Source organism: Pelodiscus sinensis, chromosome 9 (genome assembly GCF_049634645.1).
Source record: "Pelodiscus sinensis isolate JC-2024 chromosome 9, ASM4963464v1, whole genome shotgun sequence".
Lineage (NCBI taxonomy): Eukaryota > Metazoa > Chordata > Testudines > Trionychidae > Pelodiscus > Pelodiscus sinensis.
Window position 1 is genome coordinate 61033406 of NC_134719.1, and position 15104 is coordinate 61048509.

At 53.1% G+C, this 15104-nt stretch overlaps 1 protein-coding gene across 1 annotated transcript in view; it reads right to left on the reverse strand.

Annotated features, from left to right (window-relative positions):
- PAPPA2 (pappalysin 2) overlaps positions 1-15104 on the reverse strand; it is a 144099-nt gene that overhangs the window by 18242 nt on the left and 110753 nt on the right. Inside the window, exon 20 of the mRNA XM_075936896.1 lies at positions 14636-14707. Within this exon, the coding sequence (XP_075793011.1) occupies positions 14636-14707 (72 nt within the window). The remainder of the gene's footprint in view (positions 1-14635; positions 14708-15104) is intronic.

Here is a 15104-nt window from a genome sequence, read left to right on the forward strand (position 1 = left end):
TTGCTCGTGACACACGCAGCGAGTGGCTGACAGCAGAGCCCTGTCGAAAGTGCCTCAAAGCCAGGCTGCTCCTTGTATCCCCACAGCTACATTGTCTCAGCAGCTAGAAGGAAAAGCCCAGCTCCGAGCCAGTCTGTAAAGAACGCATCTGATGCACAGCTCCACAGATGGTACGGCCAGAGGGGCCTGCTCTCCCACCCGGATGACCCCACTGTTGCACTGCCTGGTTCTTGCTCTTCCGAAGACAGGGTACGACCACCATGGAATTCGGATGCGACATGGAAGATGCAGGGAACTGTCGCAAAGCGGAGAATGAAGGATTGGCCGCTGGGTGGATGTGGAGCCCTCCAAAGCATCAGTCGCGCTGTGATGGAGTGCCCCTCTTCTCATTGCCAGGAGGAACAGCAGAGGTGCACTTGGCTTCTCTTGAAGCCCTCGAATGGATTTCAGCCCTTCCAATTAGCTTGTCCAGACTGCTGCTTCATATACAAGATGGCACCCAAAGCCTCCCACACAACACATCTCAATGCTGCATTGTTGTGTACGTCCAGGGTTCAAATTCTGACACCGTACTAGCCCCCCTTCCATTTACACACAAATTGTGCTAACGCAGGGCTTGGGACCAGTGTCCCAGAACCTCATAAAGGAGGAGAGTCCGAGCCTGAGTCAAGCTGGGCCCCAAAGTTCAAGCCCCTATTGAACTGCAGTATAGACCCCACTGATGTCTTAGGGTCCACCCACAGTATCCCACAATTCCATGGGCTATTTGTGTCCTCTTCAAAAATTTGGTAGGCAGCCACGTTTTCCCACATTGCATGAGAGCGCGCTAGAGCGGCCACATTTTGTGAGGGTGCTAGAAACTCTGGGATATAAGTGATTGGACCGGGACCATTTGAAGTCATCGGTGCCTCAGGTTAACAAACCCAGCGTCCGCTAACTCGAGTTCTAGTAACCCTGGGCTTAGCCTGCAACATAGACATAGAACCATAGGGACCGTGAGAGGTCATCAAGTCCAATCCACTGCACCCACAGCAGGGCTAAGTATTATCTAGACTATTCCTGACTGGTCTTTGTCTAATCTGCTCTGAAAAATCTCCAGTGATGGAGATTCCACAACCTCCCTAGGCAACTTATTCCAGTGTGTAACCACCCTGCTCAGAAGTTTTTCCTAATGTCCAACCTACACCTCCCTTGCTACACTAGAAGCCCATCCTGTCCTCAGAGGTTAAGAACAATTCTTCTCTCTCCTCCTTGTAACAATCTTTTATGTACATGAAAACAGTTAAGTCCCCTTTCGGACAGACTAAACATCCCGTTTTTTCAGGTCGTGTTTTCCAGACTTTTAATCATTTTTGTCGCTCTTCTCAGGACCTTCTCCAATTTCTCCACATCTTTCCTGAAATGTGGCACTCAGATATGGACACAATACTCCAGTTGAGGCCTAATCGGCACAGAGTAGAGTGGAAGAATGACGTCTCGTGTCTTGCTAATGACACTCCTAGTAAGACATTCTCTGGAAGACCGCAACACAGAATGATAAAAGGGAGTGAATAGAAAGGTAGGGCACCTTCATCACCATTATCGGAGTCTGGTGAAGTTGCCTGGAACACCACCACGGCTCTGATCCAGAGCACAGTGCCGTTTGGGGCACGACTTCTACCGACGTCAACGGGCATTGGATGAGAACCAGTGACTCCTAGCAGGCCAACCAATGGCATTACAGGGCCTTCTTGGCCTCACATCGTAACCTCTGCTGAGTGGATGCATCTCAGAATCTGTGCCACCACGTCTGCACAGAAAGAGGGGTAGAGAGAAAATCCAGATGATTTTCATTAAAATGTAAACAGACAAAAGGAGCTTCCTTAAAAACCAAACCAAAGGAAACTCCCCAGCTCAAACCCCCCTTTTTTTTTTTTTTTTTGGAGGACAGGAACCCATGATCCTCACCTGTAGGGGGTGGGGATCTTGAAATCGCTACTCAGTCACTGCACTATAGGCCCAGACTCAGACTCAGGTTGGAGCTCAAGTCCTGCGCCCACCCCCACACAAATCAGTCTGACGCAGGGCAGCAAGGACTCAGGTCCTAGGAACCTCCTAGGGGGGTGGCTTTGAATCAGAGTCTCCCTGGGACTTGGGAGCAAGCCCTGCCGTTCTGCAGTGTGGACACAAGTCAAGATAGCAGATCTGATGGGGTGCTCTGCCCAGCGGAGTATGGACAGCTTGGAACAGCTGTGAGACCTGGCTCCAGCAACTGTAAACCCAGGTTTACAGCCGAGTATCAATGCTCAGGTACAGGCTTGAAAACCACCGAGTCTACAAGCTCTGGTTCCACATACCTGGGCTTAGCATGCAGCGTAGATGTACCCTCAGAATAGAGCCTGTGGCCTCATTGAACCATGGAGGACTTAACCGTAGCCCCAGTGCCATGACACTATCGCCAGTGCGATGACACTATTTGCTGGGGGGCTGGTTTAACATGGAGATGAAGGCCCAGCCTCATGACACCAGCAAATTGAGGTCTGGGTGGATATCGGACATCCTTGGGCAAAGATGCCCTCACAGCTGTCTGCTTGGTGGTGGTGCCAGAGGGCGAGAAGGAGAAGAATGAGACTCCCGGAGGTGCCAGTGAGCTAAGGGAATGTTTGGGAAGTGGAATTGCTCAGTACGGATGGGCCCCGGCTGCAAACATCTGGACCCTGTTCCGGTGACCTGGCGTGGTGGTTAGCTCTCAGGTCTGCCTCCTTTGCAAAGTTAGCACATTTCAAAGGGAGGCTATGGAGTTTGGATGCAGGTTTTGGAACGTCCCAGTAGATCTGCAGCTATCAGCTGTGTTGCTTCCTCTGCCTTGCTCCTCAGACGTGCTGCAGCCGGGCAGCAGAGAACTCTCTGGGACCGAAGGCTGGACAGGCTGCATGGCAAGTGAAGAGTGGGTGAGAGCGCCACTACAGGATGCTGGCGGGGTTTGCAGTGGTGAGGTGGGGGCCCCCCATCTCTTGCTGGCGAGGCAGCAGCAACCATAGTCCTGAGAAACAGTCCAGGATGTAACAATGCACCCAAATCCAAAGAGGTTTGGTGCCCGGAGGTTCTGCCAGGTGCCAGTCCAGGTGGCCTCCATTTACAGCAGAGCTCAATGGTGCCAACGTCTGCTGGGGGAGGGGAATGCCAAAGAACCAGCATAATTCCTGGGGTGAACTGGTGCAATGTGAGGACAGAAGGAAAACCCGGGGCCCCATCCTGCCTCTCTGGTGCTTCCTGGAAAGATTATGTAGGCTCAAGCCATGTCTTCACTCCGGGGAAGATCGATGCTGCCTCAATCAATCTTCCGGAGTTTGATTTAGCAGGTCTGGTTAAGACCAGCTACATTGAACTCAGAGGGTGCCACCACTGGCGGGGCAGTTGGTACTCCTGCTCCTGTGAGGAACAAGGGAAACCAAAAGGAGCATTTGCTCCCATTGGCCTCCCACTGTAGGGACGGCAAAGAAACTCAAAACAAGGTACGTCGACTCCAGCAACATAATTAACAGCTAGAGTTGCGTATCTTGAATCAACCTTCCCCTTTAGTGTAGGCCTGGCCACAGGCGTCCGCTTTGGGTGGTTTCTTAGACTGACAGTACAGGAGGTAAGCACAGTCTGATGACCCGTGTGTCCTTCATGGTGTTCACAGGATCTTCTGTGTCTGGGTGAGTGCATGGATTGTCTGGGGTGGCACCAGGGTGAGCGTCCTTGGACTAGCCTCGGGTTTGCAGTCAACCCCCTCTGGCTAGAGCAGCTAAACAAGAGGGTGCCTTGCAGAGGCTGGAGAGCACCCCCAGCACAAGCCTCTGCCCTCCAAGACAAGTCCCCAGGGCCTGCTGCTCGGGGGCTGACATTGCTTGCGTAAGGAAACACCAGGGTTTTGTACTCCAGCAGCACCCAGCCTGAAATGCTGCCCTCAGCAGCCTGCTTCTTGCTGTGGGTTAGATCGCCTGCCAAGCCTTTCCCGCTAAATATGCTACAGGATAGAATGGGTTATGGAAAACAAGCCCTAAAAACCACCAGGGCCTCCTGATCCACTTGTATCTGGTTTCTGCCAAGTTCTCGTACAGATCTCAAACAAAAAGGAAAACAATGTCCGGGGCTGGAGGAGCTGAAGACATTCGTGTTGGAATAGCAGCTGGCTGTGCCTAGGGAGGGCAGGTATCACAAGCAGGGGCACCCATTCTCCATCTATTTGTCCTTTGCTAGACAAGAGCCAGTGATCGGCCAATGGAAAGAGAGAGAAAACGGGCCCACAGGAGGCAGAGGGAAGGTGACAGATGCTGAGGAAGAGACACAAGAAGAGGGACAAGTAGCCGGTGATGCTGGGGTGGAGTGTAGAAAACTCCCCAGGCTGATTATTGTATCACCTCCTTTAGACACGCACAGTAGTGCTGGGGGGGGGCGGGGTCCCGTAGGCAAAGAATGGGAGTCAGTTACTGGAATGCTGTGTTCTTGGCTCTGTCGGCAGCTTGTGGTATGTAGCGGTTCTCAACCAGGGGTACGCATACCCCAGGGGGTAGGCAAAGGTCTTCCAGAGGGTACAGCGACTCATCTAAACACTGGCCTAGTTTTCCACCAGGCTACAGACAAAGCACTGGAAGTCAGTACCAACTCAGCTTTCAGGCAGACCAAAAGAGAGTCAACAGGATTTCACGAGTGGAGTGCTGTGGCCCGTGGGTATTTTTAGGTCTGATTTGGTAAGCAAGTCGTTTCAAGCGAGGAGAACGTGGAAGGTACCCCAGGCCAATCAGACGCTGAAAGGGGGACAGTCGTCGGGCAAGGATGAAAGACTCAGTCAGGGGAAGTTGCTTCACCGCCTTGTCTTCCATTTGCCCTCGTTGCAAAGTCCCCGTGGTTGTGGGCAACCAATAGGAATGGCTGGTTTCCCTTCGTTCCACCGCGAACATGTCCCCTCTCTAAGCTACACAGTTCTTAGCCTTTAAATCTCTCCACCGTGGGCGTGGTAGCCATGCCCCGAGGCAGGAGACAGGAGAGCAGGGACCCTGTGGTGTATGTCCACCAGGACCCCGCACACCCGCACTGCCTGGTGCGTGCTGAGGGGCTAGAACCAAGGCCTTTGTGCCAGAGGTAGCTGCGGACATTCAGTTTGGGTGAAGCACCCAAGAAACTGTGACACCCAAATCACTGCACTTACCCGACACCACAGCTGGTGGGAAGAGGGTAAGCGTCAGTGCGTGGGTAATAGCCTAGGACTTGCTTGTCATCAATTCTGAGCTTTCCCCCACAGCCTGGGCGGCCGCCTTTTGACTCTTTGTGACCAGAAGGCGGGCGGCTCGGGCACCATTGGCCACACGGGGAACCAGGACACGCTCCTGGTCATTAGGCGACACAGCGGTGGCGTTCCCTGAGCCCGGCTGGCGGGTCTCTACTGGGGTGGGCCGCTCGGCACCTTCTGAAGGAAAAGGAAAAGGACCCTGGAGAAGAGAGAAAAGAGACTTGCCTGATTGCGACTGGGTTCTGGAAATCGCTGGGATGTGGGGATTACTTCTCCCCTCTAATGCCCCCACCCCATGACTCCCCACTTCAGCTGCTCTCTCTGCAGGTCTTCAACACCAAACCCCAACCTACAGGCTAAAGAGACTCGGCAAAGACTCTCTTCAGAGCCCATAAGCACCGTTCCGTGGCCCCCTGGATGTTGCACTTATAAGTGATATGAGAAGCTTCTTCTCCCCCATAAACCTGGCCCGGGAGGAAGAGCAAGATCACTTAAGTCCCTGTGGAAGGCCATGTTCATTGCTAACCAGCCGAGCCATCCCCATGCAGAGGGCAGCGTGATAACTTCACTGCACACGCCAGTCCTCTAGAGGGCACCATCTTCCTCCTTTATAACACCGGTTCCATAAGCACCTTTCTCTCCCCGCCCTTTCGTTCCCGATTCCGAGAGGAATCAATTCTCCCACCACCGACATGCACCCACTTCTGGGGCGGAACAAGGCGCGTGTTTAACAGCGCACAGCATCACACACCAGCCTAGGGCAGGAAGGGAAAGGAGACCACGCTTTAGCGAGACGACGTTTTGCAACTGAAACGGCTGTTTGCCCAGGACAGCCATTTTAACAGCCACCCTCCCAAGCCTCCCAGGTTGTCTTTAACGACCAGCAAGTTGGTCTTACGTCTCCTCCAAAAGATGGCCCCGCCATGCAGACAAAGGCCCAACCTTGGTTACGCGGAGGGGGAAATCGTATCCCAGGGCAGCCCGGCTGGAGGCAGACTAAGCGGAGCTACCTCTTCATGAGCCTGTCCGCATGACAAATTTTTAGCATGTTTGCAACTAGGTTGTATCATGTTTGATTCCACAAACAAAATGTGTTTACCCAAGAACAAGGAGTCGTCCTGGGGCACACAAGTGGGTTTTGCCTACGAAAGGTTGTGATTCTATATATTTCCTTAGTCTCTAAGGTGCCACTCATTGTTTTGAAAGTTACAGACTAACACGGCGACCCCTCTGAGACCTAGGATCCACCGACCCGACAAACACAACTGAGCCGGGGGTCTTGGTGACAACTCCTTTCCCAGCTGTAGTGTGGCTGGGACTTTCATCCGTTTCTGCAGCCAGGCTAAATCTCTGCTCTGTCCCATGAGACTGGTTTGTGTTTGGCCCAGCCTAGGAGCAGGGCTCCAACGTGGTTATCAGACTCCAAGCAGCTTTCTACACCTCTGCAGATGTGACCGTGTGTGTGTGTGTGTGTGTAACCAGCTCAGTCCTCCCTTCCTTTCAGTCTGCATGCTGGAGGGCAGCTCACAGCACATCACCCTATAGGAAAAGCCTTCTCAAGCCTCTGCTCTTAGCATCAGTGGCTAAGGCAGCGTAGGATAGTAGTCCACAGTGCATTCATGCAAATTGGCCTGTATAATGAGGGAGAAGGAGACAGACAACTGCCAGGGCCATTAAGTACATAAGAACGGCCGTACTAGCTCAGACCAAAGGTCCATCTAGCCCAGTAGCCTGTCTGCCGACAGTGGCCAGCACCAAGTGCCCCGAAGGGGATGGACCGAAGACAATGATCAAGCGATTTGTCTCGTGCCATCCATCTCCATCCTCTGACAAACAGAGTCCGGGGACACCATTCCTACCCCCTGGCTAATAGCTTTTTATGGACCTAACCTCCATGAATTTATCTAGTTTCTCTTTAAACTCTATTATAGTCCTAACCTTCACAGCCTCCTCTGGCAAGGAGTTCCACAGGTTGACTATATGCTGTGTGAAGAAGAACTTCCGCTTATTAGTTTTAAACCTGCTACCCATTAATTTCAAGTATGGGAATAAATTGCCTGGGGAGGTTGTGGAATCTCCATCACTGGAGATTTTGAAGAGCAGGTTAGACACACACCTGTCAGGGATGCTCTAGATCAGTGGTCCCCAACACGGTGTCCGCGGGCGCCATGGCACCCGCCAAGTGAACGGGGCTGGTCCGGCCCCAGGTGTGCGGCACAGAAGAGGTACCGGCTGCGGGCGGGCGGGCGTGCGGCACAGGAGCGGTGCAGGTCCCGGGCGCGCAGCACATGGGCAGTGCCGCCCCCGGGTGCATGGCGCTTGGGCAGCCCCACCCCTGGGTGCATGGCTGAAGGGCTGTGCCAGCCCTGGGCGCGCGGCATATGGGTGGTGCCGGCCCCTGGGCACGCGGCACAGGAGCGACGCTGGCCCTGGGCATGCAGCACACGGGCAGTGGTGGCCCCGCCCCCGGGCGTGCGGCGCATGGGCTGTTCCGGTGCATGGCATATGGGCAGCCCCACCTCTGGCCGCACGGCACAGGAGGGGCGCCGGCCCCGGGAGTGCGGCACATGGGTGGCGCCAGCACTGGGCGTGCGCCTTATGAGTGGCCCCGCCCCCAGGCATATGCATGGTCCCGCCCCTGGGTGCGTGTGTGGCCCCACCCTCGGATGCCCGGCGCGTGAGTAGCCCCGCCCCCGGCAACCCCAAAAGGTTGGGGACCACTTCTCTAGATAATAGTTAGTCCTGCCATGAGTGCAGGGGACTGGACTAGCTAACCAGTCGTATTAACTTCTCGAGAGCTCGTCCAGTCCTGCGATTCTGTGCTTTGCCTAGGAAAAGCGTTGCAGGGCAGCCCTGATAAACCATGTTATGGACTATGATGAGGTCAGATAAGTATCAAACGTGAGCTGCATTCAATATTGCTCTGTTTTCAGTATGGAAGGAACCTTATGGGAGAGGAAAGATTTAAACACAGAGGCTTCCACTTTCCAACCAAGGGCCCATGGTCCTGACAAGTGCACATCAAACACTACAGGGTCCCTAAAATAACAGCCAGGCCAAGAGGAGGTAATTCCGCCTCTTTAAAGAACACCACGGGGCTGTTATTGGACTATGTTTATCTACCCCTCTAACTATACAGCTCCACAGAGAGGGGCATTTTGACCTCGGAATCCTCCTTGTCCCTCGTGAATCATCCTGAAACCAAATCAAATAGGACTCAGAAGAAGAGGATGAGTTTATTCTCCCAGACATTCTTGACCAAAGGGCAAGGAATTGTTTGGCGGGAATTCACTACTGATACCAGAAAGAACCTATCTCGAGTCTGATCCGACACCATAGGGTTCTAGGCAGAGAAGTGACTGTCCAAATGGCAACCCGACCCCCTCCATTCATTCCCTATTTGCTAAACAAAAGATGAATTTTCCAGCGGCCAGTGCTGCAAACTCAAAGCCAGGCAGCATCGTCTCTGCTTCGTACAGCATCTTCACGAGTGGGGAACTCGGCGGCTTTATTGCGGCGGGATGTGACAGAACCGAACCCGGCTTTGCCAACGTTCGCATTTGCAGCCAGCGATGATTTGAAGACAAAGACGATCCCAGCCCTTCTGCACAACTGAGCCCCTGCCAGAGTTACATCGTTGCATGCAGTGGCGTCGTCCCCAGAACAGTGCCAGCATATTAGAGACAAGGTATGTCGGGGGGTGTAAGTTCTTTTCACTGTCACAAGCACATCACAGGAGGCCCCCCGCCCCAAGAGATGCTGTAAGAAGACAGTGCTTCCCGGATTATTCTGTAGCGAGCAGGAGTCGCAGGCTGGCCACCAAAGGCCTGGTCTGGAATATGTATAACACAAGCAAGAGAGAGAAAAGGGAGAGAGGATAAAATCAGGGCCAAGATTAGAGGGAATTTGTGGAATGCAGCCACAGATGGATTGAATTAGGGATTGAAATATTGCTGGTATCTACTACTAACCTCAGAGAAACTACCCGCACGTGTGTGTGCATGCATAGGTACATCTCATTCCCTCCCACGCACATACACACAACGCTCCTGTTATTGCACAAGCACAATTCCACCGCCCTCCCCCAAAATAGCCCACCTCCGGGGCGCTTGGCCACGTCTCGATTGCAGACTGCTGGGAGCGAAGTCCTGAAGAGGATCGACAGCTTCATCTCCACAGCCTGACAGCTGACTTAAAAGACGGGCTCAAGGGGACACGGTGTCTCACCATGGTGATCATGTGACCATCCAATTACTCAAGGATGCTTGAGGATATAATCGGTTGCTTATACCAGGGGTTTTCAAACTCCGGGACGCGGCTTGTAAGGGCAAGTTGCTAGCTGTCCATGAGACACTGTTTACCTGAGCATCCGCAGGCATGGCCACTCGCAACTCCCATTGGCTGCCGTACACTGCTACCAGCCAATGGGAGCTGCGGGAAGCAGTGTCCCGGTCAACACCGCTTCCCGCAGTGCCCATTGGCCGGGAACAGTGTACTGTGGCCACTGAGAGCTGTGATCACCTGTACCTGTGGGAACTCCAATAAACAAAGCGTCTTGCAGCCAGCTAGCAGCTTGCCCTTACAACCCATTGCCCAGAGTTTGAAGCTCTATGGCATATACAGTAAAAGTTGTGTTATCCAGCACCTGATGAACTAAAAATCTCTAGTAACTGACATACTGATAGCTCCTTTTTCAAATCTTCAATCTAGCTTCCCAGACGAGTATGTTGCCCAACAAGTTATGTAATTGCACATTCCCCTTTTATATAAAGGATGCAGAAAACACGTAAGCTATCTGATGTACGGGATTTAGGAATAAAAACAGCTTCATAGGGCCAGATGAGGCTCAATCTCCTATATTGGCTACACCCACCATAATCATTGATGTTGACAATGACGACGCCGAGGCACTGCGAGATCCCGACGTGGCTCCTGAGCCGTCAAGGAAAGGTTCAATTATGTCCACTACAGTTTAATGTTAGTGAGCTGGGTGTATGCCGTGCAGTGCCCATAGTGATATGCAGGGTCACGAGATAACCTGCTGTATAGAAAGCTTTATCTTTCTACACCGAAGCACTTCCAGAAACCTACCCACTGCAGTGCAGTGCAGTACTGGATTGGCCAGTACCTGGTGCTATTTTATACTTTATTCATTTGATTGCATTCTAATGCTTTGAAAACTGGTATTCTGTTGCTAAGTATAATTGTTAACTGGAATTTTTGACGAAGTCCTCCAGCATGCCGGATAACAAAGCTTTTACTGTAATAATCAATCAAACCTTCTACTGACTTGCTTATAGAATGTTTATGGTCTGTATTCATCAGTGATTAACTCTCTATAAATTGCTGACACGTATCCTTATTATACCCAAAGATGCAACATCCAAAGCTTGTGTAGGGATGTAAGGATGTAGCTATTTAAAAGGGTAATGGATAAGCATGAACCAAATGGCTATATGCAGCTCTCAGTTCAGCTCCCGGCTGCTATTCCTGTACCAGCTGGCTCCCCAGGAGTGTGGTAGCAGGCGGGAGCTGGTACTCGACAGGCGCTGGCTTCAAAGCCAGCTCGCAGTGCACACCAGCTTTCTGGGAGCTGCCTGCCACCCCACACTGCTGCCTCTGATACAGAGGCAGCATCACACACCAGCTCCCAGGAAGCTGGCTGCCACCCCACGTGTAACCGGTTTCAGCAATTACATGGGTAGCCAATTACACGCCTTTAACATCCCTAGGCTGGTGCGATCTAAGGTTAGAGACTTAAATCTGTTACAAGAGCAAGTCACATAAAGGGTTTTGATTTCCTCCGTTTCCTACAAAGAGCACAATGCAGCAAACCAGCGCTCCCGCTGGCTCCCCAGACAGCGGAAGTGAGTCACCACATGTCGGAACAGATTTGACCACCGAACCACCTTTTTAAGAACTAATTTACAACCAGAAACATAGGAATTGCTACACTGGGTCAGACCAAGGGCCTAACAAATCTTCAGTCCTGTTTCCAAGAGTGGCCAGGTCCAGCTGACTCCAAAGGAGCCGCAACAGCCTCCTGATACAACCGATTGTGCCATGTGGTGTCACAGAATGGAAGTGGCTTCCTGACTCCAGCGGGTGTCTACATGTTTCCTAGAAGCCTGCGGATCAAGAGCCCCAATAACTGGATCCTAGCTAGCAGTGAACTGCAGATTTGGGGCCAGATCTAGGTCTCAGTTACACGGGTGCAATTTCAGCATAACTGGCACAGGCGGAGAATGCAAACATGGAACCAGGGTTCCGGGCGTCTTGCGTAACCTGCGCTAATGTAGGAGAGTGGCTGCTCCTTGCCAGCTAGATTAAAGCTAGTGGGGCTATGCCCACACACCTGCTGCAATCACACCCCCACGTGCAGTGAGGCTGTGAGTTTCCCCTGGTTCTCATGTTATCGGAAGGATGAACAGGCGGATTTCTCTATTTCAGGTAGCAGCAAGGCCGAGAACACTTGGCGGATGAGCAGCTCTCAAAGTCATAAGCGACTACCCCAGGACTCCAGTAAAACAACAGCTAGGAACACTCCAAACACCCGCTTTGAGAACTGTCTGGAGTACGATGCCTGAGCCATGTTCCTTCAGTTATAAGGAGCTAAATTCCACCCTCAACCCGAAGACACAACTTCTAGCGTCTTCAGCAGGAAGCCTGCAGGATTCACCTGCAGGCCAAATCCTACCCAGCAGTCCTCGGAATTGATTTCTGGTCTCAGCTGCCAGCGAGACTCCTGGGGGCATCAACAGAAGGGCACTCACGTAACTGAGAACAGAATTTGCACCTTAGCATCATTCCGGTCTTTATATTTCCCCTTGACAAACATTGATTCATTGTCCCTACACTCGCCCTGTTGGTCGGGGGCGGGGGGAGAAGAGGTTTATGACCCACATATTACAAATGGGCTCAAGGGGGCAGAGAAATAGTAAGTTAGTTGCTTGTACTGCATGTCTATGGCAGACCCAGGATAGGAAATGGGGAATTCCTGCCTCCCAATCTTACATATGACCATCTAAAGCACTGCAGCTGACTGTCGGGACAGTCAGTGCATTATTAGCTATACACGAGGTGGACCCGGGGAGGAAACAGAACAGCCACCTATTGCATCGACAAAAGACTACAGTGAGGACCACCGATAGATCTTATTCCTTGTGGTGCTGCACAGGAGAATCATTCGGAATTTAAGCTGCCACTTGCCTCTGAGGTCTCTGTTGATAACTGGGGCTGGAGGTTGCTATCTTTGCACCCCTGTGAAGCCGCCTGCTGACGGCCCATCGGTCATGTTGCTCTACGTTCTCATGCAGCAAGCTCCTGCTGTCTGCACGCAATGGGGATGCGGAGGCAGGTGCCGCGAGGCCAAGGAATGCAAGTCGCAGGTGGGCTCCCATGCCCAAAATAATGCACTCCCCTCTGGCGTCGGTAGTTCAAAACCAGCGCTCTGTTGGTGCAAAGCGCAGCAGCTCTGCTCCATGGAACCAAGACAAGTTTCTGCCACCGCACTGCTTAGACGGGGTGGCGTCTTGAGAGCCACACGGGACGACACATTGCAGTGAATTGCAGCAAGCGGGGCAGAAAAACATCTGTCTACACCACTCGCACTGCAGTGCAAATAGGAGACCAAGCAGCCAGAGGCTGCGACAGAGAGATACACGTTACAGGCTGGGCCTGGCTAGAAGGGAGGATGGATTTCCGAGCTCTGCACACAGTTGGTGCGGGGCCTTGCACAGCAGCTTTCAGGGTCTCTGTGGTGCAGCCTGGATGTACCCGCTGGGGGGAAGGGTTCCAGGAAGGGAAATGTAGGTAAAAAGATTCCCTCCTACACGGCATGCAACTTGCCCTTCAGGGAGCACAAAAGAGTGAGTGGGGTGCCAGCCAGGAAACCTCCCCTGCTGAGCCAAGCCCAGCGGTTACAGCGTGGGCCGCAGAAAGGCGCCCGCTCAGCCCTCCGATGGTTTATGTGCCCGTGCTGCCAAGCAGCTGCCGTCGCACGCGGCGGGTTGGTGACGCCTCCTGACTACAGAGGTGCCCCCTTGGGGACTCTACAGCGTTCCCTGCTGGACTGTCTGAGCACAGGGAAATTCACAGCTGAATTCTGCCTGCCGGGGCCACCTCCCACTGCAGAACTTGCGCCTCATAGCAACGCAGGCGCTGCCGGCTGGGTCACACCTGAGGTCCAGCTCTCCCAGCAGCTCCACGCCAACCGAGGACCATACGAGATCCTTCAGAGAAAAATGCAAGCACCCTACACTAGAGAGGTGGGGGATAATTCTCTCCCGCGCATGCACAAACCGTTGCATCCTGATCTCACCTCGCCAGAGACTGTCTTAAGCCCTGACGCACGAGGCTCAGTGGCTCCTCCATACCATTTTCATTGCCTTTAGCTCTGATGACTCTGGACAGTCTTGGGAGCCATATCATTACCCAGTCCTTTATTGCTGCTTACACTGGGTGCGGAGGACTCATTCCCTTCAATGCAAAGCCCTGCCTGTATTCAGGCCTGTACTTCTCTGCTGAGACTGCCAGCAGCGAGTTAGGGGCTCCCTGGGAGATGGGCTGAAACCCACAAACTCATTTCACAGAGACCACCCTGAGACAGGAGCGGCACCGCCTTGCTACTAACCTGGACTGACCACGGAGGGAGACCTCACAGTGACAGGCCCTGGATCCTTACGTTCCTCCTCAAAACTCACCCGTTGTATTAAACGGAGACACCGTGCAGTCAGGAGACGCACAGCAAGCACCAGACACCGTGATAAAACAATGCAAAGTTGCTCCTACTCTCAAGCTGCCTCCAACGAGGCAATGTGCTTTTACATTCCTTCAAGAGCTCTGCGCCGTGGCCAGCGGAAATACATTCCTGCCCGCCTCGTCGTATGGATGCAGAGGATAAAGGACAGCGAACACTGACAGGAAACTCCTTCCAGAACTTGAACTTCCAAGAAGTGTGAATAAATTCCACCCCCCCACACACAGTCCCGCTTTGGGAAAGTTCCAGTCTGCCTCCCCACTCCGTAGGGCGTTCGCTCTAGCCGTGGCTCCGTTCACACTTCCCGTTGCTCGCCCGGGAGCAGAGTGGCAGGCTTGTAATCTCACGTCCCCCAAAGAGCTCAGCACAGGCAGGTCACTTATTCAAACGATTTGGGCTTCGCCCACCCAGGGACACGTCTAGCAACATCACGCTTGTCAGTGCGCAGCTGAGGCACAAGCGTCTCCTTCGCTTACGGAGAACACTCACCCTGGCCTCTCTGTTAATCCAGAAAACCCAGCTGCAGGCCATTCAAGCGCTCGCTGAGGAGAACTGGTCCCTCTCTTACGAAGGCCTGAGTCTGAAACTCCTGCCCGAAGTACTGTCCCCGCCACGGGGCTTACCTCACACGACTGGATGCAGTGAATGACTGTAGGGTCTGGGTGCCATTGCAGCCTGCCAGTGCACACAATGTTCTAAGGAGGAAAGAAGAGAAAGCGGGCGTCAGGTGATTCAAGAAAAGGGCAAAGCTACTGGAACTAGTATATCACCACGTCTGCCCTGCCAGAGGCCTTTCTGCACATCTGTACAACCCCGGATTCCACTTTCTCACCACCCCTCAGATCAGAGCTGGGCCACCTGCGGTCCGAGGGCCACACGCGACCACCAGGGTTCTATGTGCGGCATTTTGTTTGCTGTTACCCACACGCAGCCTTGCCAGATTCCACCCGTGTCCATCTGCGGCATTTTTTCCCTAGCAGTATTCCTAACGTGTGTGACGTAGTGGGGGTACCTTGCTGGTTGCTAGGCTTGGGTTGGGAGTGACCTCCACTGGCTGCTGGCTGCAGCACGGCCCAGCAGGGCAGGGAATGA